The sequence below is a fragment of the Ammospiza caudacuta genome, chromosome 6 (genome assembly GCF_027887145.1).
Source record: "Ammospiza caudacuta isolate bAmmCau1 chromosome 6, bAmmCau1.pri, whole genome shotgun sequence".
Classification (NCBI taxonomy): Eukaryota; Metazoa; Chordata; class Aves; order Passeriformes; family Passerellidae; genus Ammospiza; species Ammospiza caudacuta.
Window position 1 is genome coordinate 29131203 of NC_080598.1, and position 20247 is coordinate 29151449.

Sequence of the window (20247 nt, forward strand, 5' to 3'; positions counted from 1 at the left end):
GACAGATTCCTCCCTTGGATTAAAACCAACAGATGCTTTACAGTAAACCACAAGAAGGAGGTATATCTTTTAATAGCAGAAAAAAAACCATATTTCTATAGCAACGTGCATGGGAGGACTTCAAAGGAAGAAATTATTAAACCTCCTATCTCCCTTATGCTTTGGGAAACTATTAGCAATTTTTGGGAAGCGAAACCCAAGACAACAGCCCAAATCTCAGGCAAAACTGAGATAAGGGTCCAGAAGTCACAAATCCCAGCCCTTGTTATAGTGCCAGTGAAGTACATGTTTGGTACCGTTTTGTTTAAAGGTGAAGTTTTACATTAGATGCCTTTTAAAACAGCTCACTGTTTATTGTCATTTGCACTCAGGGGGAGATGATTGTGCAGGACACAAAAGCCAATCTCTCCATGTGGAATCCTCTCAAAGACCTGATTATCAGGGTGTGTGTGCTGAACTCTGCAGGGTGTGGGCCCTGGAGTGACCTCTTCCTGCTTGAAGCCCAGGAGGTCATGGGTAAGTGTCCACTATTTTCTCCCTTCACTTGGGGAGAAAAGTCAGAAATACTGGGACTGCTGTTTTTTCACAGTCTTTTTCTTTCAGTGCTTATTACTTACATGTGGGATTATACAACAGCACACTTCATTAAGGAGACTAGAAATTCAATAATCTTCAAAGAGCTGGTATAAACAAAACAGCTTCTGGCCTCTACTGTGTCTTCTTAGAACCGGGTTTTACTGCTTAGTGCAGAGCAGAAGGGCAGACAAGAGAAAATATGCAAATTAGGCTTTACACAGATTTACACAAGTAAATGTGGCAGAAGACTCCTCCAGTACAGATTGCCTTCTTTGATTTAATTTTATGCCATTCCTGACTAGTTTTAGTGAAGCCTGATTTAACCTGTGGCCGCATGGGGGTTCATAATGGTTTTACTGAATGTATAGATGTTAAACCAGTTTAGCTGTCTCCATGGAAAAGCTGAGCTACTGGTAGAAGAGGAAGATGATGGTACAGATGCTGTACCATGCAATCTGGACCATGTGGAAGGGTTTGTTGAGAGCAAAGGACATGCACATGTGGAGTGCACTCCTAGTGCTGAAGGGCAGTTGGGCTTGCCTGGGGTGATTTCCTGGCTGCTTGTGTTTCCCTGTGAGTGGGAAGTGGCAGGCAGGCTATGAAGTAAGACAGGATGTTATACGGGGAGATGGACAGAAGGGAGAAGGGAAAAGCTCCTGTTTGTGAAGGAAACTGTAACAGAACTAAGAGGGAAATGTTCCAAATAAAGATACAGATTGGTGATAAGAAGTCATAGAGGTGTGACCGTACAAAAATTCCACTCTCCTGAGGTTTTGTTTCCAAGTGGCTGTGGCAGGACAAGATATCTAATTTCTAAGTCTATCTAATATCAAAGTCTCTAATTTCTGATGCTGACCCATCTGCTGCTGCTATCTTCTCACTCTGCATGTCTCTGAGGAATCACATGCACATTGATCTCTCCTGATCCCTCCATGCTGAGGGATGGCAGGGGGACTCAATAGAGGAGTTCCCAAGCAAGCAGGAGATGGGGATACAGGTAGAGCAACCAGTAGAGAACTATATCCTTACTTGCAGTAGTGCATTTAGTGCTGGTTTTAGCATGCACATTACTCAGGTCCTTTGGCAGCCCAGTTCCTGTGACAAAGTCAGCACTGAAGGTCAAGTGTGAGCACACAGTCACTGTGGGATCAAAGCCCTCAAATTATTTAAAAGAGATTGAAGGGGTGGGAAGGTTCCGAGCTGAACCTACTGAAGTTGGTCACTAGCTCCATCAATTTGTTTCCTCCTATTTTTTGATTGGGTATTTTCTGTGGCACCCAAATACATACAAAAGTATCTGAAAGAACCAGGGTTTCCTTTGGAAAACAGCCATCACTGGCAAGAAGCCCCAGGGAATGTTTAGGGTTTGCATTTTACAGGCAGCTGGAATGGGGTAATCCTGAAAGCACTATATGTTGTTGCTTGATTGTTTTTATTTACAAACCACTTCAAAAAAAGCAGCATCGGGAGTGGTGCTTGTTTTGGCCAAATGCTGTCTGGAAGCACATGTATTTCTTCACAAGCATAATAGGCTGGAAGTAAAAGTTCACTGTGGAAACACTGACAGGCCTTAAGCAGCAGAGCTGCAGAAAGACTGCAGTTTTGTTTCAGGCCTGGTAGAAAACATAAGTCGCTTCCTTTCCTAAAATAGCAGCCTGGCACTGGTTGCTTTATGTGAGAAATGCCAGGGGTGGTTTCTGCCCAGCTCCCAGTGCGGCAATAAGGATGACTAAGCTCGTATAAACTTTAAGTCGAATTTGTCATCACAGCAAAGCTAGTGGGAGCTCCACCCTACTTATGCAGAGATCTTGAGTGCTGTTAACAAAGATTGTTTTAATATTTTGAGAAACTTTCTCAGAAGAAACCTCTTTTTTCATAGCAGAGTGAGGAACAGAGTGGTGTAATAGCTTTTTCCTATTTGTAATCTTCACAATTTTAGGCAGAAAACTCTTGGATTATGTTCTTTGCACACTTTTGAAATATGAACTTTCTATGAAATAAAAGGGTTCATCATCCGACGGCTCCTAAATACTCTTCTAGACTCTTCTAATAATACTGAATTCTCTCTGCCGGGTGCAGTCTTAAGGCATGTGCTGGTTGAAAAAGGGGCTGCAGGAGATGGGAGAGAGAGTTGAGAGAGGAGAGGCAACTTGTGGGCTGCAGCCTCCTCTCAAACTCAGTGACACGAGAGGGAAGCAAGGATGTGTGGGGCAGAGCAGGAGAAGCAATGAATTTCAACATTCATTTCTATTTCTGACACATTTGCTATAAACTGTGAGATGGGCTTCTGATTCCCAGCAGTTTAGAAACAGGGAGAATAATTTATTTTAGTTTTATTTTCATCCATACTCCTTTTGGAGGGGGTCCCCAGAAGTTAACCTAAATCCCTGCTCTCTCACCAGACAGAGACTAGAAAAATAAGCCAAGAGAGGTTTGTCTCACCACAGGGAGAAGGAAGCCTTATTGTTAACCATGAGAGAGGACCTTTCTCATCAGTGCTGTTAGCTGTTTCTACCCTGATTGTTAGGCAGAATCACACCAAGTGAATGCCTTGGGAATAGTGGAGAGGGTTGGAGTTAGCTCTATTTTTTTGAGAAAGACAGCTTCTGTTTCTGATCTCTCCCTCCTCATAAACAGCCTTGAAGGCTGGGTTGAAAATTGCAGCAAGAGGGAGTATCATAAGCCCCAGAGCCTGTAAAGCCTTCTGGATGGTAAAAGAAAATGTGAGTCACTGAAGGAGATAAGATGCTGGAAAATAAGTACTGAAGATCTGATAATTTGCTTCAAGTGGAGAAGTACTAGTCTGCTTCCTCCTTTTGTCTACAATTCTGTGTCCTTAAGCTCTACCTATTTATTAACCAATACTACTACTTTAAAAACCTGGATGATAAGGCTCCCAGGACTCTGCCAGCAAGGGTTGTCTGACTGTTTTTCATATGCATCTATGCAGACATCCATCCAAATTCCAGCCCATTAACCTAACATCTCTTTTAAGAACAGTTTTATTTATACTGTCATGACTTATATCAGGATTACTTACATCATCAAAGATGATTCTTCCTTGCCTTCAGGTAAAGGGCAATCAGCTGCTGAGGGTGAGCAAGTGAGCATGAAGATGAAGGAGGTGCTCAGGGACATGGTAGCTTTTCTTGTTAGCTCTTAAACATTTTGGAATGAGGGCCATCCTAGATTTTAATAAATCCATTCAAATTCACATTTAATCCTTAGTAATTGTATTTGGAGAAGAAATCTCTCAGGGAGTTGGATTAATTTATCGTTTTTTGCCAGGCATACATAATATTCTTTTTATTCAGAACTGTATTGCTTATCTTCCTTGCCTGACAGCTTGCTCAGCTTGGCATTGTCTCCATTTCTTCTGTAGACATTTTGTAGTCAAAAGTATACATATTCTGGGAGCAAATATTCTTTTCTTTGGGGAGAGACATTGAGAAGCTGCAACCACCAAACAACATTGTAAAGTTACAGCTAATACCAAGTCCCTCAGGATGCTTCTTTTTGTGGGAAGGGTTAGAGGAAAAATGTAAATATTTTTAACCATATTGCCATGAGGCAATTGTCCTTCTCTGTTGTCTTTCAAAATGTTGCTTGGCTGACATTCAGGTAGTGCTGTGTTACCTGGTCAAGGTTCTGGTCTGTCTCAAACAGGACAGGGTGAAACCCACACACAGAATGATCATGCTGAGGAACCTTCTTGTCCTGAGGCTCCAGTTTGAAGCGCCCCAGATCATGAGCTCATGTGAAATAATATAATCTGCTGCAGCACCTGTAACATTCTCAAGGCTCAAAGCCAATAGTTTCTGACAACTAGATGGTTCTGCTCTGCCTTTGCTGTGAGAAGAAGCTCGTTTGCCTGATGATTTGGCTGTTTATGCCGAATTCCAGTATACAAAGATCCACCAGGTCCAGCAGCATGGCTTTCCCATTTAAAATCTAAAGGAGAAATTGGTCTGTTTAACATTAGCAGTCTTCTGTTTCCTGACTGGTGTTTTCTCCATCATCTAGGTGGCCAGAGACAACCTCCTTATGGGACATCCTGGGTTCCTGTGGCACTGGGCATTCTCACAGCTCTGGTCACAGCTGTTGCTCTGGCTCTTATTCTCCTTCGAAAAAGAAGAAAGGAAACTCGGTTTGGGTAAGGGAGTTTCTCCTTGTGCTGATTAGAGAGATCTCTGCTTTCTCTTCTGTTGTGGTTTCTGACTCAATTATTTTTCAAAAAAGCATTGTGGATGGAGTACTTTTGGCAGTTTCTTTGAGTAACTGTATTGGTTGTTTTTCTGTTGGAATTTTTTGGGGGGTTTGTTGTTACTGTTTTTTTCCCATAGTTTTGGGGTGCCTGCCTTTTCTTCAAAATGACAGCACCAAAAATACAGTAGAAAAAATGTTAATAGCAATGCCTTATTAGACTATACAAATATAAACTCTATGAAGGTAATTCTTAGCACTGCTGCTTAAGAGAAAAGATCCACAGATGAAATATCTGTATTCTTATGGTCTGAGCCCTTTATCCCATGCTGGTTTTCAGTCTATCAGCTGATTGTAACTTCCTGTAACTTCCTGACTGCCCAGAACCTCTGGATCCCCAGTAAAGTTTCCTTTCCATCACCTCTGACTCTTGGCTGTGGTTTGCTCCCTACTGCAAGCAATTTTCCCTCTCTTTCCAGTCTCCCAGACCTCCCTGTCGCAGCAGCATCTCTGCTCCTATGACTCCTGCAACCAACCCCAACCTGCAGCTTCTCCCAGGCACTTGGGAGGAGTGATTTCCCTGTTTTGGAAGGCTGTAGGTGCATCAGCAAAGCAGCGTAAACCCATTGTTTCTCCTCTCCAGATACACCCTCTTTAACAAAGCAGTCTGCAGAATTTATATGGCAAGGGGGGAGAAACCATCCGTACTGTTCAACACACCCTTTTAGAATTGAATGACCCATGTAATCATGGTCCTGTGTGTCTTTTCTGCCTTCTAGCCATGCCTTTGGCAGTGTGGTTGGCAGAGGGGATCCAGCAGTCCATTTCAGAGCTGCCAGGTCTTTCAACAGGGAGGGCCCAGAGCTCATTGAAGCAACATGTAAGTAAAATGACCTGAGTGATTCTTCCCGGGAAGCTGTGTTCATGCATTTACAATGCTCTCTCTGTTTTCACTGAAACTGATGTTTCTTGATAAAAAACATGGGATTAATTTACAATGAGGCTTAGACACTGTGAATTGCAGAGGTGAAAGGCCAGAATGGTTGTTTCCATACCAATTACATAGCACTTGCTAATTACAGCTACAGTCATTATGTATATTAATGCAAGACATAAATTCACCACTCCCTTGCCCCAGTTTCACAATACAAGGACTCCTTCAACTGGAATATAATCCAGTGGTGAGATAAATATGGCTGAACAATATTAGCAGGACTTTTTAAATTCAGTATGCTGAGCTGTGCTACAAGCATGAACCAATCAATCAGTCTTGGAAAGCAGGAATTAGTAACTTATCAAAGAGGAGATTGAGTTCCAGGAATGGTCAGATGATCCATTAAGGTGATCCATTTATGTCTCCTGGTTCAGGAAGGGCATGGCTCTCTGTGGCAGCACTACTTATCTGGGGTAGGATTATGCTCCAGTCAGTAATTAAAATAGTGCAGCTCCATCAGGTAAAATTAAGTTGTGTGAACCAGTGTCTATCAGTGGCCCTTCAGATTGGATTTTGTCTTCTCAGCATTCTTTACATTATTTCTGTATTCGTATTGTTCTTGGAGTGTTTAAGGGTGGTATTATCACACCCTCTCCCCTTAAATACTGTAAGTACATTTTCTGATGGTTGAAAGTTACTGGCCACTTGTCTGAGGTGAGGCTAGAGGACATGGAAAGGAATTCTGCCCTTTTCCCTGCTTACAGTGTGGGAATCAGATTGGAGATGGAGATTAGAACAGATGACTCTTAATGTTGTGACAGAATATTTAAATATCCCTTATTTGATGCTTCATTTGTTTTGTTGTTTGGTTTTTTTCCAGTGGAGAGTGTAGGGATCAGTGATGAGTTGAAGACAAAACTAAAAGATGTCTTAATCCAAGAACAGCAGTTCACCTTGGGAAGAATGTTGGGCAAGGGTAAGAACCAAAACTGAACAAGGCTTTACATTGAAAATCCCACTTGTGTTAATTTAACTATTGAGTAGGAAGAAGCAATTACAAGCAGCCTGTTTTCTCTCCAGCTTGTAGATGGAAATTTAAATGGAACTATCCCTTCCGCTGGGATAAAACATTTCAGGGGTTTAGCATAACTAAGAGGATATTGCCTAAGCCATTCCTGTAATATGGCTCTACACAATCATGGACTGCAGCCTATGCTCAGCTTTCCAAAGCAGTGTTAATTCACTAGTGATGTGAACTTCTTGCAGAAATTTAAACAAAGGAATATTCAGTTAACATTCCCCTTTTCCTTTTTCTTTATAAGACTAGTTTTATTGCAGGGTTTTTTGACTCTTTCCCACAGGGAACATTCTTCCCCTCCATCCCTCCTAGAACAAATGTGTTTCTTTCAGAGCAGGAAGATGACCTTCCTGCAGAAGTGGTCTCAGAGGGCTTAACAATGCTAAGTAATCAAACAGCTGTGTCATCTGTTTGTGAGTGTTAGCTCTTGGCCAGTTTCTGGGGTCCTACTTCAACCCTCTTGGGCTGCTCCCATGACAGGTAAACTGAAATTGGCTGCAGAGGGGCCCCAGGGCATGGCCTTGGTGTGGGGATGCCAGCTGGCAAGACCTGGTCTGTGTGGTCAGCCCCACTGCCACAAGCCCAGGTCACATGTTATAAGATGACATAATTGCATTATCTTGGGCTCTGCTGACTCTATAGCTCCATAGTATGGGAGCAGCACAAAATACCTTTGTTCCTTCCCATTTTCCTGATCTGTGGTCAGATCCACTGCTCATGGTTTTTGTGAAGTAAGCACATGCCATAGAGTAGTGAAGGACACTGGTGAAAAGCCAGTGGGAAGATAATGCTTCTAGGGTAGGTGTCCTGAGTGCCATATTTTGCTTTCTTCTTTTCAGTGTCAGAGTTTCTCATACTAATGCACTGTGGGTAGGATAAGCAGTTACAAAATTAGGGAGAGCAAATCTAGAGCCAGATCTAATGCAAAGAGGCTGTTAGGCTGTGGTATAAAGCCTCTTTAGGCTAAATATTTGAAAGAGGTTTTGGCCTGTTGCATTTCCTCTTAACTCATTAGAGAGCACACTTGGGCAAAATACTGCCTTCTGTGAATCAACATATCACTCACACACAAGTAGATGCTCTGTTTTCTCTGGTCTCCTGTGATTCATAGAAGTACTTCTCTGAGTTTTGTGAGATAAGGCTGACTGTGTCTCAAATGGTTGAGCCCTGGCACTATCACTCAGCTCTGATGGCTGTCAATACTAAGAGCTTCTTCAGCCATCCCATCCCCTTACTGCTCCAGCAAAGAGCCTCCTCTCTGAACAGAACCTCACTCAGACTCATCCCTCATGATTTGGCTTCCCCAGAAATGTCTGCCCAGCCTAAACTCTGTCTCTGCATCATCTGTCTAGTCAGGAATTGCTTTTTTCCCTTCTCATTTTCCTTTGCCTTCTGGACTGCCAGCACAGTGAGCTCTGTCTACTGGTAGTGATGTCTCTTCTAGACACACATGTGCTGAAAGCTGCTGTCTGGAACTGCAGAATGAAAAACAGAGCATTTCTTATGGGTACTCAGCTTCTTTGCCAGTGACCCCTGAAGTGAACCTGCTGTGAATCATACTTTCTTCACAAGAAGCTGTTCCCTCACTGCCTACTCTGATAATTTTGCAGGAGAGTTTGGGTCAGTTCGAGAGGCACTACTGAAGCTCGATGATGGCTCTTTCCAGAAAGTGGCAGTGAAGATGCTGAAAGGTATGTGGGAGCAGGGCTACCTGAATTACTCAAGAAAAGAGAGCTTGGAAAGATTAAATGTTGTCTGTCCTATTCTCAGCAAATATCCCCTGGTGCTCTTTATTTCTCTCTGAGCTTCCCCCTCAGCCAGTCTGCCCGTGTTGTCTCCCATCCCTTTCATGTCAGTTTTTTTGTAGTGGAAGGTCTTCAGGAAAGGACCTATAGCACCTAATTGCTTCTACAGCACACAGCATGTGTTGAACGCCACCAAAACCACTCCATCATGTAGCACAGACAGTTCAGACAGGTCTGCTTTGCCCTGATAATTCAGCAGTGAAAGAACAGTATTCCTGCAAGCACATGGTCTGGAATAAACAGAAGAGTGTCTGGGCTGAATGCAGTGACAAGCTAGCTCATCTCAGTCAGCACATTTGACTGAGCAGCCCAGCTCCCTTCAGATTTGCCATTTGGTGAGTGTACATAACAAGGGCAACTAACAGGCAGAAGTCTGTAACAAGAAAAGCAATTAAGAGATAGGTATAAATCAAAGGAAATGTGCGTATATCTGTGTTTATATATGTTAACCTACGTTATTTGATCCCTTTTGCCTGTAAGGCAGAAATTAACTGTGACTGACTGAAAGCAAACTCACTTATCTGTGGAGCCCAGTTTGCTGTCACAGAATAACAGCTTGTACTAAATACACTTAGTATCATCTAGTGTAACTTGTATCATTTTATCCAGCTTCAACAATAATTCTAATCAGCTTGCAAGCTTTTGTGTAGTCAGAATGTCTCCCTTCAGGCATCTAACTAAGGAACAATCTGTCAGCCTCCAGAGGTACCTTCCTTTCTTCATTGACTGTAAAAAGGGAATCTCCTTTTGTCTTTTGAATTATATTGAAATTACTTGCCTAAAGTAGATAATGTGAACACTCCCCTACAGGTCTGAGTCTGATCTTGCAGCAGGACTGGAGGACTCTTGCTAAATTCAGCAGCAGCAGTGGTGGGAGTAGTCGACTGGGATACTTCTTGATTATATTGATATATTTCCATAAATCTGGAGTCATAGCAATGAGAAATAATTTACTTCAGAATTTTGCTGATATACATCACTGCTGAATTTGGTCCAAGCTGTCCAGTAGTGTGGTTATTTAAGAAATCTTAGCTCTAGTGCCTTTCAAGACTCAATCATGCTAAGAGACATAAAGGCATTTATCTTTCATGACTTCCTTGTCACAGATTAATTGGGCCCTGTTGTGCCAGTCACAGGCTCTGCCATCTCCTCAGTTTCAACATTTTCTTTCATTCGCAATGACGTCTCCTCTCCCTGACATTTGTCGTTTAGGTTCTTTTACCTAATTAATTCTTACATCTTTAACCCTCACACGGTTTGCGCAGCTTCCAAGGAAAGTTCTTACTCAGAAAAGAGCTGCTAACCAGTGGTTCTTTACCAAGAACCAATTTACCAGGTGTCCCTGATATGTGCTTACTGCTGCCCATCCCAGGAGAGAGTGTCAGGCTCTGCTTTGTTGTAAAATGGCTTATCTAGCTATAGATCTGAGGAGATGTGCTGAGCCACAAAGAACAAGCTTTTGACAATCACTATTTGTAATGCACCTTGGAGCCACCTACAAAGAAAGAAAACTCACAGTCTCTTTTTCCAGCTGACATCTTCACCTCTACGGACATTGAGGAGTTCCTGCGAGAGGCTGCCTGCATGAAGGAGTTTGACCACCCTCACGTCACCAAGCTGATTGGTAAGGCAGCGCTGCTGCTCGTGCCACAGAGCTCCTCCTGCTCCTGCATGATCCCACACAGCCCCACTCTCCCCAGCAGTGCTGCTGCAGCCTCCTCTGTGCTGCCTGGAGTGCTGTGCAGGTCGGCACTGCTCCTTCCCAGGGGCTTGGAGTGTGTGCAATGCTCCCCACACCTGCCCTCACACACCAGCAACAGCCATCTCCTATTTAAGCTGGTTCTTTGGCTCCTGCAAATGCATCAGGGAGACTTTGGCTGGCTGAGACGTGTCTGAACTGCTGTGAAATGTGAACAGGTGGGCAGGTAGGCTATAAATAGGAGGAAGATTGTGGCTTTCCAAAATACTGAGTAAGAAGCAAGACATTCATGGGTAGACACTTTGGAATGCAGGTATTTTCCATAATGTGGAGATTGCTCTGCAGAGCCTGGGCTTGGGGCTGTCTGGTCTGGAGTGATCCTAGAAGCATTTATAGTTGGTCCTGCAAGAAGAGCTGAGAGGCTCTAGGCTCTTAGTACAGCCTCTGGAGCAAACAGGGTTAGAGGCATCTTACCACCTGGCATAAAGCCACAGACGCTTGGAGCATGGAATCTACCCACCAAAACTGCGCATTTTCCTCCAGATCTGTAAGAGGAAGGCACAGCAGCCTGTAAGATTCCTCCTGGGAATAATCTATTTGCTAACAGCCCTTTGCTGTGTGTGTCCTCACCAGGAGTCAGCCTACGAAGCCGTCCCAAGGGCCGTCTCCCAGTTCCCATGGTGATCCTGCCCTTCATGAAGCATGGAGACCTCCATGCTTTTCTGCTGATGTCAAGGATTGGGGAAAACCCATTTGTAAGTCTGTCTTACTGTAGAATTCCTTCTGGGAGGTTAGGGATGTTAGGGATTTTCAGAGAATGTATTTGGAGCAGCTCCCAAAGGCACTGGCAGGTGGTTGGATTTTAATACCAGGGGAAGTTGTGAGATGTTGTCTTAAAGTATTTAATTCCATGCATGCTGGGGACCAGCTCCTCCATCCCATCCCATCCCATCCCATCCCATCCCATCCCATCCCATCCCATCCCATCCCATCCCATCCCATCCCATCCCCTCCCTGTATTACCCATCCCTGCTCTGTAAAGTGGCAGCAAACTTTGCATTTTTGTCATATGTGCTTGAAAGCCTTTGGGAATAGAACTTAAACTGTTATTTCTTACAGAACTTGCCTGTTCAGACACTCCTCAAGTTCATGATTGACATTGCCAGTGGGATGGAGTACTTAAGCTCAAAAAATTTCATACACAGGGACCTTGCAGCTCGGAACTGCATGTAAGTGATTAATGAGTTTTTAATGAAAAGAAAGACCAGAGTGGGTGAGGGAGGGATAAAAAACCTTTTGCATGACAGAAGTGTCAGGGGTCCTGCCTAAGAATGCTGATGCTTGTGTTAAGTGACAACAGACATAGGGGAGCCATAGTCATTGTGGTGGCGTGTGTGGTGGTGCTGCTGGGAGCAGGGAGCAACTCCCACTGATCTTTCAAACAGGCCCTTTTTATAATGAACTTTTCTATCGTTGGTTTGCAGATAGAGTTTCACAGAGTTGATTACAGTATGTGTTTGTAATTAGCCACTCCAGTGGTTGTGTGTCAGCAAAGGCTATTTGTTCCACAATGTCAAGCAACCAGCAGGAGGGAATGGGTTTTGCTGTATTAGGAGAAAAGAACTTCCACAGTATGATGAAGTCTGTATTTCTGGTATCTATTTTGAGGACTTGATTATCACAATATAAGAACTGTAGTTTCCTTGAAAGCTTGTGGAGAATGCCTCTAAAAATATTTGCATGGCGAACACACCATATGATCCCACTTCACTGTTCTTGACACCAAACTACCTTGACTGCTTTGAAGGAAAGAAAAGTCCTTTTTTTATCCTTTCCACTCTGCTTCTTCCCTGAGAATGGAGTATGGAACAGCTCAACAGGACAGCAGTACTCTGTCTCTGAACAAAACCACAACAACCAATAAAATCCACAATGAGACACAGATTTCCAATGTCCAGATGTACAGGCAAAGAGCCTGATAGTTATGATGAAAAATGATGGGTTAGCCTGCTTTGGCATTTATGAGAAACCCAGACTGATTTTCTATTTTCGTAGACATCCTCCAGAGGAAGCTGAATGGCTATTTCAGCACATCTTCTGGAGAAGTAGTGAGTTCTTTATGAGGCCTGGGAGCATGAAGTTTGTGGCCTTTACTTGGACTGTCTGCCAGCATGTATAGGTTTAAGTGGGTGACAGAGCAATTCAGACCATTAACCAGGCTTGGAGAGATGTTGCAGATCTAGCAGTTCAAGCAGTTCTAACAGGCAGTCTAGGCAATCACCCTATGATTTTTGTGATTTCCAGTATGGGGTGCAGGCCTTGGTGATAGCAGTGAGCATTGCAGATGTCCTCTGATAATCTTGGAAACAGAAGGTATCTGAGTTTGCTTTGTGTAAGAGTCTAGACCATCTGAGCCTAGCCACTTCCTTACTTCCTTAGTCATGATTAGTTCCCTGTTAGTCTGAAGGAACTAGTTTGAGACTACTAAGCTATTTCACATTGGTCACCAAGTAGATGAAATCATTCTCCTTCTGTGTAATACTTGGTGAGCTGTATATCTTTTTTTATTTTTTGTTTTTTTGGGTTTTTTTTGTCTGAGGTAGCCAATAAATGCTTTCCTTTCCTTATCTGTGAAAACTTTCCCATAGGTTGGATGAGAACATGAACGTGAGTGTCGCAGACTTTGGACTTTCTAAGAAAATCTACAGTGGAGACTACTACCGCCAGGGCTGTGCCTCCAAGCTGCCAGTGAAGTGGCTGGCTCTGGAAAGCCTGGCAGATAATCTGTACACAACGCACAGCGATGTGGTGAGGTTTGCTCTGGTGTACTGGGGACCACTTGTATTCCTGCTGGAGTGGAGAAGTCCCACTGAGGGTGGGAAAAGGCCCTGGTGATAGGAAAGAGAGTTTACCTTGTGTTTGAGGGATGATGTCAGAACTTAAGGCTAAAAATATATGAGTGTTTAATGGAGAAGACATTAACCCTTTTCTTCTTGTCCTTTTGTCCTTTATTTTTCAGTGTTTTTCCCCATCCTCTTCCTCTTTCCCCTTCTCCTCTTCCTTTTCCTCTCTTTATGCAGTTTTCTCTCTCTTATTCTCTCTTATTTTCCTTTCTCTTCTGCCTGACAGTTTGAAGGTGACATTTGAAATGTGTGTGACCCACACACTTAGGCACAAGTGCAGCAAAGGTGCTCTGTGCTGCAGAAGGCATTGGTGGAGCTCTGTAGATCTGAATACGTCAGTGCTTACACTCCCCATATCTTTGCCCCTGGGGAGCAAGGCTAAACCCATTCATCTGAAATTGTTACTTATTTTCCTTTTGGGATTTTTTTTTCTGGTACCATCTTTGCTCTTCCTTGCTGTCTTTTGATCTATTTTCACGCTAGTTTTGTCCTTCAGTCCTGTGGTCTTGCCTTTCCAGTTGTCCCTGTCACAGTGTCCTTGAAGAGATAACCAAGAGTGCCTTGTAATGTGGCTGCTGTGTTGCCCAGCCATTGCTGCATCCACTGTACACTGGGTTTAGTGATTGGTGATCACTAGTTCAGCCAGTTTACAACAAGCATTGGACAGGGGTTTGCTTATGAAAATAATAACTTTTTGCACCTCACAAACCTTGCAGTTTAGTTGAAAAGTACAAGTATGGCTGTGCAGTGTAGAGCAGAAATGAATGTGAGCCGTAAGGGGGGGTTTGTTCTTGCCCTGCTTATTGGCTAAACTCTGCTTTCCCTTGTGTCTGTACATTACTAGAAACTCAGAATCTGGTGAAATGAATTAAGAAACTGATTTGTGAGCCCCAAACCAAAATATTCTTCTATCTGGGAATCAAAAAATTGATACCACATACCTTAAAGAACATAAGTAGGAAAGGTCTGCAGGTGGAAGACAGGAGTAGCTCCAAATCTTCCCCTGCTCCACTGCAGGATGGGGCTGGACAGGGTCTTCAGTTGTCTCCTAAGATGATGTGCCAGCACCAGAAGCATCTGGTGGGTCATTTCTGTTTTGTGGCTAGAATTTGGATAGTCCTTGCATCACTGTTTCTCAGATGACATTACCCAGCACAGCCTGAGCATACTGAAAGCAAGCCCAGCGAGCAGGGAACGGTCTGTTCACTTGTTCTGTGTGCTGTTCTCTTTCAGTGGGCGTTTGGGGTGACCATGTGGGAGATTGTGACCCGAGGGCAAACCCCTTATGCTGGCATTGAGAATGCAGAAATCTACAACTACCTCATCAGTGGCAACAGGCTGAAGCAGCCCCCGGAGTGCCTGGAAGATGTGTGAGTACTTCCTCACCCTGCTGACATGATTTTTTGAGGAATTTGGCATGCTGGAAGGAAACAGAGGCAGCTGGCTGGGATGCTGATCTGAATCTCTCCACTTTCCAGTACACAGAGCCATTCACTAGAAAGTCCCTGGGTTAGCTACTAGATATTCTTTGCTGGCAGAGCTCCCAGGAACCTGTGGTAACTACACAAGCAGCTAACTTGGCTCAATGGTTTCAACAGGGTCAACATTAGCAGTTCTTGGCTTTGTGGAACTGCAATTGTGTTTCCAGAATCACTGAACCCTGGCTTCTCAGGCCAACATCTGAGCAAAGGGATGAGTTCCATGGCACACCCTGAAAGATTAATAGAGAGGCAGTCTAGCAAGACTACAAGGAAACTGGATTGCAGAGGCAGTGGCCTGCATGTGTCGTTCAAAGCTTGGCCCAATTTTCAAATTTTGATCTACTACTCTCAGAAATAGCAGGCTGAAAGAGAAGAGAGCAGGTGGGACAAACTAAGGTTGTGTAGATCAGTGTCCCACCTTAAATTACATCTAGGAACAAATCCAGGACAATCTTGAAGATTCTGGTTGCAGACCAGAATCTTTTTTCAGACTTACAGGAAGGACCTAGATAGTCCACAGGGCAGCAGGCAGCCACATGCTGCAGCCTGTGCTCCTGCCTTAATCCTGCTGCCAAGGGTCCACTCGTGGCCAGCAGGTCACAGGAAATGTTTGCCTAGGAACCCTTCTTCCATGGGTGGTGGTTGGAGATTCCTGGTGTCCTCACATGGGGCTGGGATCCCCCAGGGAGTGTCACCATAACTTATCCCAAAGTAAAACTTGCCTTGCCTGGACAAGATGAAATCATTTCACCGAGGGCCCAAGCAAGACTCTGTGTGTTGTGCCCAAAGCAAGATATAACTATAAGCACTGATTTTAGTGGTCTTAGACCTCTTTCCTCCCTCTTCCCTCCTGCTCTGATAGTGGATTATTTAATGTAGTTGCTTTCACCTTTTCCTTTTTTCCTACATAGGGAATAATCTGTACTCGTGTTACTAAAGGTGAACACTTTCGTCTTCTCAGCAGTTCAGTTTTTATTGAATATAAACATAAACAGTTATATCACTGCTTAAATTGATTACACATCATGGCTGCTCTGAGGAGCTTTGGTTCCAAGTTCTGGAGCTTATGGCTGTAAGATGTTAGAGATGCAGAAAGTAGAGAAGATACTCACAAACCTACTAGATAGGCACTGGAGAAAAATCCATCAAAAACTATTAAAAAAATACAACCATTCTTTTGTGAGGTGCTTGAGCTACAGGTTATTGAGACCTGAGAGAATATATCAGAAAAGTCTCACTACATGCTCACCCTCAGCTTACATGCTTTCCCCAAGTGTTGCTACTGGACTTTGTCAGGCACAGGGTACTGGGGCAAAGGGACCTTTGAGCTGATTCAGTACAGCCAATCTTTTTCTACCTTTCCTTCAAATGAATTATTCAATGGATAGCAAAGGTAAAAGCAAGTATTTAATTTGGTTGCACAGAAGTGGAAGTTTCTGTTTTATCTGCAGCATTTATAGTCGTTTCTACTGTTTGTGAGGGATGTAAATCAGGATTAAGACAACTGAACCATAGAAGCTTTCTGTAAAAGTAGTGTGAGATCAGAAACAGTCTTGTAAGTCTGATCACAAGGAATACAAAAAGTAAAATAAAACCCATCATGAAATGCTTTATTTCCCAGTAAAGGCCACATCAGATTTTTTTTCCATTTACAAGTTCAACTGAGGTTCATTTGTATGCAGTGTTTTTCAGTGCCAGCACTGTGCTTTGTTCCCGTTCCCTGCAAAACTGGCAACAATAACAGCATAGGAATGCAGCTGCCAGTCTTGTGGGTGATGCACAAAGAGGGGCAGGACAATGGCTCCGGCCGTGCTCCAGCTCCAGCACAGCCCTGCGGCCGCGGCCCGGCCGGCGGGAGCGCGGCCAGCGCCGACAACCGAGCTGTGAGCTCAGGGCACTGAGCTCTCTCCCCTTGCCCAAGCACGGGCCTGCAGAGCCAGGGACTGTCAGCTCATGCTGGCCCTGGGGCACCAGAGCTGAGCTAGCTGGCATTTCACTGTAGGAGGAAGGCTGCAGGACGGGACCTGGTAAAGGCCCTGTCTTCTGCACTGGAGTGGCACCTTTGTAGTTGAAGGCCATTTCAGCATCCCTCTTCCAACACTCAAGCTGTTGCCCATTCTTTAACAGCCCTCTAAACAAACCCAGGGTGCCTTTTTCCAGTCCTGTTGACAACCTGTCAGGCAGCAGCAGCACACTTCCGTTACTCTGGGAGCCTAATTAACATGGCATGAAAGAAAGGATACTCTGGAAATATGCAGAATGCACCTCCTGCAATTTGATCTTTGTTTTCTTCCTGTGATTTATCTGCTCTTGAACTAGAATTTGGAGGGACAGCTTCAAGCTGTGGCAGAGGTTGTGAGGGTGCTTTTTGTGAATAAATTCAAAAACTATTACTAGGTGATGTCACACTCAAAGTCCTATTCTAGCTCCCTAGAGACAGCAGAACAAGGGTTTTACCAGGAAATTCAGCATACTTTGACAGGGCTTTTGGGTTTTTGATACCATCTAAATAACATTTTTGACCAAAGGGAGAATGCCCTTAAAAATGAGAAGAAACAAGAAATTACACCCATAATGGCCATCCATGCTGTATCACCTGTGCAAGGCCAAAGCTGACAGTTTTTCGGGCAAGTGTCTGTGTTTTTTAGGCTTCACTGCCCAGAGCCCCTCTTCAGAGGTGCAGAGCATGGCTGCTTCACTTCTCAATGCTCTTGTCTCCCTTATTTTGCAGCTATGATCTCATGTGCAGATGTTGGCATCCTGAGCCCAAGCTACGGCCCAGCTTTGGAGTACTCCGCTCCCAGCTGGAAATGATTCGCGGGAGGATGTCCACACTTTCTTCCAGTCAAGATCCTCTCTATGTCAACATTGGGAAGGACAAAGAGGCATCTGCAAGTGAGCCTGCCCTGCACGCCTCCTTTGGAAACATGGATGCTGAGGAGACTGTTGCTGGGGCAGCTGCTGCTGTCACAAGTGACTATCGCTATATCATGAGCCCCTTGTGCCTTGGAGATGATGCTGAGGGTGAAAGGCATCCAGATGGGCAAGAAGGGGAGGACAAAAGCCTTCTGTATGAGCTAGAGACAGAAGGAGAGAAGAGTTGCTAGCCTGTACATAGCAGTGACACCCTGCTTCCCTGGGACTGGATGTGTGCAGCGTGGTGCTGTCTCCTGGGGCTCTGATGCCAGATCTGGAAGAGCTTTGAATAGCACTGGCCAGGGCTCTGTAGCTTTCACCACCCGTATGGGCTGCAGTGGCAAGTAGCTTGGAAGAACTGCAACCCCAACAACCCCTTGGATATAGGGAGGGAGGCAGTAGGGTTACAGGTTGACCACATCCTGCTGAAAGGAGTTCAGAGCTAAGGCAGCAGTTGGAGTCTGTGCTCTGCTTCTTCTCACTGAGTGCTGGAGCAGAGCTGAATACACCTTCTGTTCAGTCAGTGCTTGCTCTTGTGTAGATGTTGTCTTCAATCCTGGCTGCGTGACTTTGAGACTGGTACCCCTGAAAACTCTGGTGGGTATTTATATTGTCATTCAGGACAAGAGGGCAAAATTCCCCTCGTGCTCACTCAGCAGTACTGCCTAGACTGTTGCCTACCTCAGTGGTTCTCAAACTGATCAGCGGATCTACTCCTACCCAGCACTGAATTTGAACATCTGGCTCATTTCATGCAGTGACATTTGCTGCTTCCTCAGTCCAGGGCTCTTTTAAGAGTTTCAGACATTTTGGTGAGCAAAGAGATTAGAAAAAAAAAAAAAAAGAAAATCCAGCATTCCTCTTGTCCCCATGTATCTTTTTTTTATGTCTTTCTTTTTCTTCTATTTGATGCCAGTTCAGGCCTGACTAGACTTGCAGGTGACATTAAAATGCAAAGGGAGGGAGAGCAGCTGGCTTGTGTGAGGGCAGAATCCAACTTCAAAGGAATGGAAAGGAAGCAGTGTAGAGAGGACTTTACAGCAGTATGGGGAAACTGTTAATTAATGCTAAGTTCTGCCCTCCAGGAGAGGAAGAAGACTGAGATACAGAATGATGATTTGCTCAGTTTCAGCAGGATCAGGATTCAGCATTTGCTTCAAAGTTGGATTATTTCTATCATTCTCTTTATTAGCCCTATATCTTCTTCAAATAATGAAGAACTGTAGCTGCTACAGTGACATGTGAAATCAATTTCAGGAAGATGTGTGTTGAGGGGAGGGATCAACTGAAAGATTTCTTTCTGAAGAGAGAGGCCTCGTGATGAAAAAGCTTGAGAACCACTGGCCTTCCTATTTAGGAGGATTTTTGGCATGCTGTAAAAGTCACATAAAACATGGAATATTATCACTGCAGCCTTCCAGACAGGGCAAAATTAATGGGTTTGCTCTTTGGGTTTTGTTTTGTTTCCCAATCAGCATGTCTGACTCACTGTAACTGCAAGTGCTTGTGTGGTTTTTAATAATTTAATATTTTACTGTAAATCAGCATTTGTTTTGTGCAGTGGTTCCCAGCCAGGAAGTGCAGTTACATCTTACTCTACTTATCCTAAATATTTGCTAGATCTTAATTTCTTTTATTTTCACTGTGCTGAAAACTTGGCAGTATTTCTTAGGATTCCACATTGCACTTCCTCAAACTAATACCACAAATGTCAGCATTTACTGAGTTGGCAAAGGTGGGACCAAAAAGTCAAATGAGATTGCAGACTTGGTATCAGAACAATCCACCCTTCAATACCCAGTATTTGCTTATTGTAAAGTCGGGGTCTAAATATAAAATTCAGGTCAAGCCTCAGCCCTTATGAGAACTCTTCCTAGGGAAGGGGAATTTCAGCCTGAGACTTGAGCATGGGCCCTTTCTGTTAAGTTTCCGACTGAACAGAGATGTCCCAGAGGTGTCTCCAGAAATTCAGTATGGTTTCTCAGTCACAGATACAAATGCTACCATCTTACACCCCAGGCAGTACAGGGTTTTCTCTTCACTTAGCTGGAATGCTGTAAATGCAGGTGAGAAGATAACACCTAACAAAGGGTAACAAAAACCTGTGCAGTGCACTTTTGCAGTGAGGGCAGAAGGCTATGCTCCCTGCAGCTGCCTAGGAAGTGCAGATGTACATATAGTCTCTAACTCTGGGAAGCATGTCTTTAGTTTTTATGCATTTTTTAATAATAAAACCTGTACTGTGTTTGAGTACCAGCCTCTTAACTGTAGCAGAATGTGTGATGATGCTCACTAACTGTGTGGGGTCATAGCCCAGCGGAAAGTCATCTTTCTTCCCTCACCAAGCATGACTGAGCTACTTCTTGGGGGCAGAGAACACGTTTGACCTGCCCAGGTTGCAGTTACCCTGCGTTGCTCCAGCCTTGAGATTGTGAAGGCCAAAATCTGATGGGCAGGGGCCAGTGGTTCCATGCAGAGAGGCTCTGCAGCCACCACTTTGCAGGAACCTGGGGAAGAGCCCTTTCTGGGACGTGGTGCTTCCCACCCAGGAATGCAGGACCTGTGCATCAGTTGCTCCCTGAAAATTGTCACGTGCGCCCGTCCAGCTACTGGCAGTGCTCTCGGTGGAAAAGAGGTTTGGAGGAGGCGGGT

General features: G+C 44.2%; 1 protein-coding gene across 3 annotated transcripts in view; it reads left to right on the forward strand.

Annotated features, from left to right (window-relative positions):
• The window catches only part of TYRO3 (TYRO3 protein tyrosine kinase), a 41236-nt gene extending 21390 nt beyond the window's left edge, over positions 1–19846 (forward strand). For 2 of the 3 annotated variants that reach the window (XM_058806648.1, XM_058806649.1), the window contains 11 exons: positions 372–516; positions 4600–4729; positions 5559–5659; positions 6594–6689; positions 8402–8482; positions 10128–10220; positions 10929–11050; positions 11415–11524; positions 12944–13103; positions 14432–14568; positions 17411–19846. In XM_058806648.1, the coding sequence (XP_058662631.1) occupies positions 372–516; positions 4600–4729; positions 5559–5659; positions 6594–6689; positions 8402–8482; positions 10128–10220; positions 10929–11050; positions 11415–11524; positions 12944–13103; positions 14432–14568; positions 17411–17786 (1551 nt within the window). In that variant the 3' untranslated portion in view covers positions 17787–19846. Of the gene's footprint in view, positions 1–371; positions 517–4599; positions 4730–5558; positions 5660–6593; positions 6690–8401; positions 8483–10127; positions 10221–10928; positions 11051–11414; positions 11525–12943; positions 13109–14431; positions 14569–17410 lie in introns of all 3 variants that reach the window. The other variant, XR_009274834.1, reaches the window with a different exon arrangement.
• Positions 19847–20247: the final 401 nt, after the last annotated feature.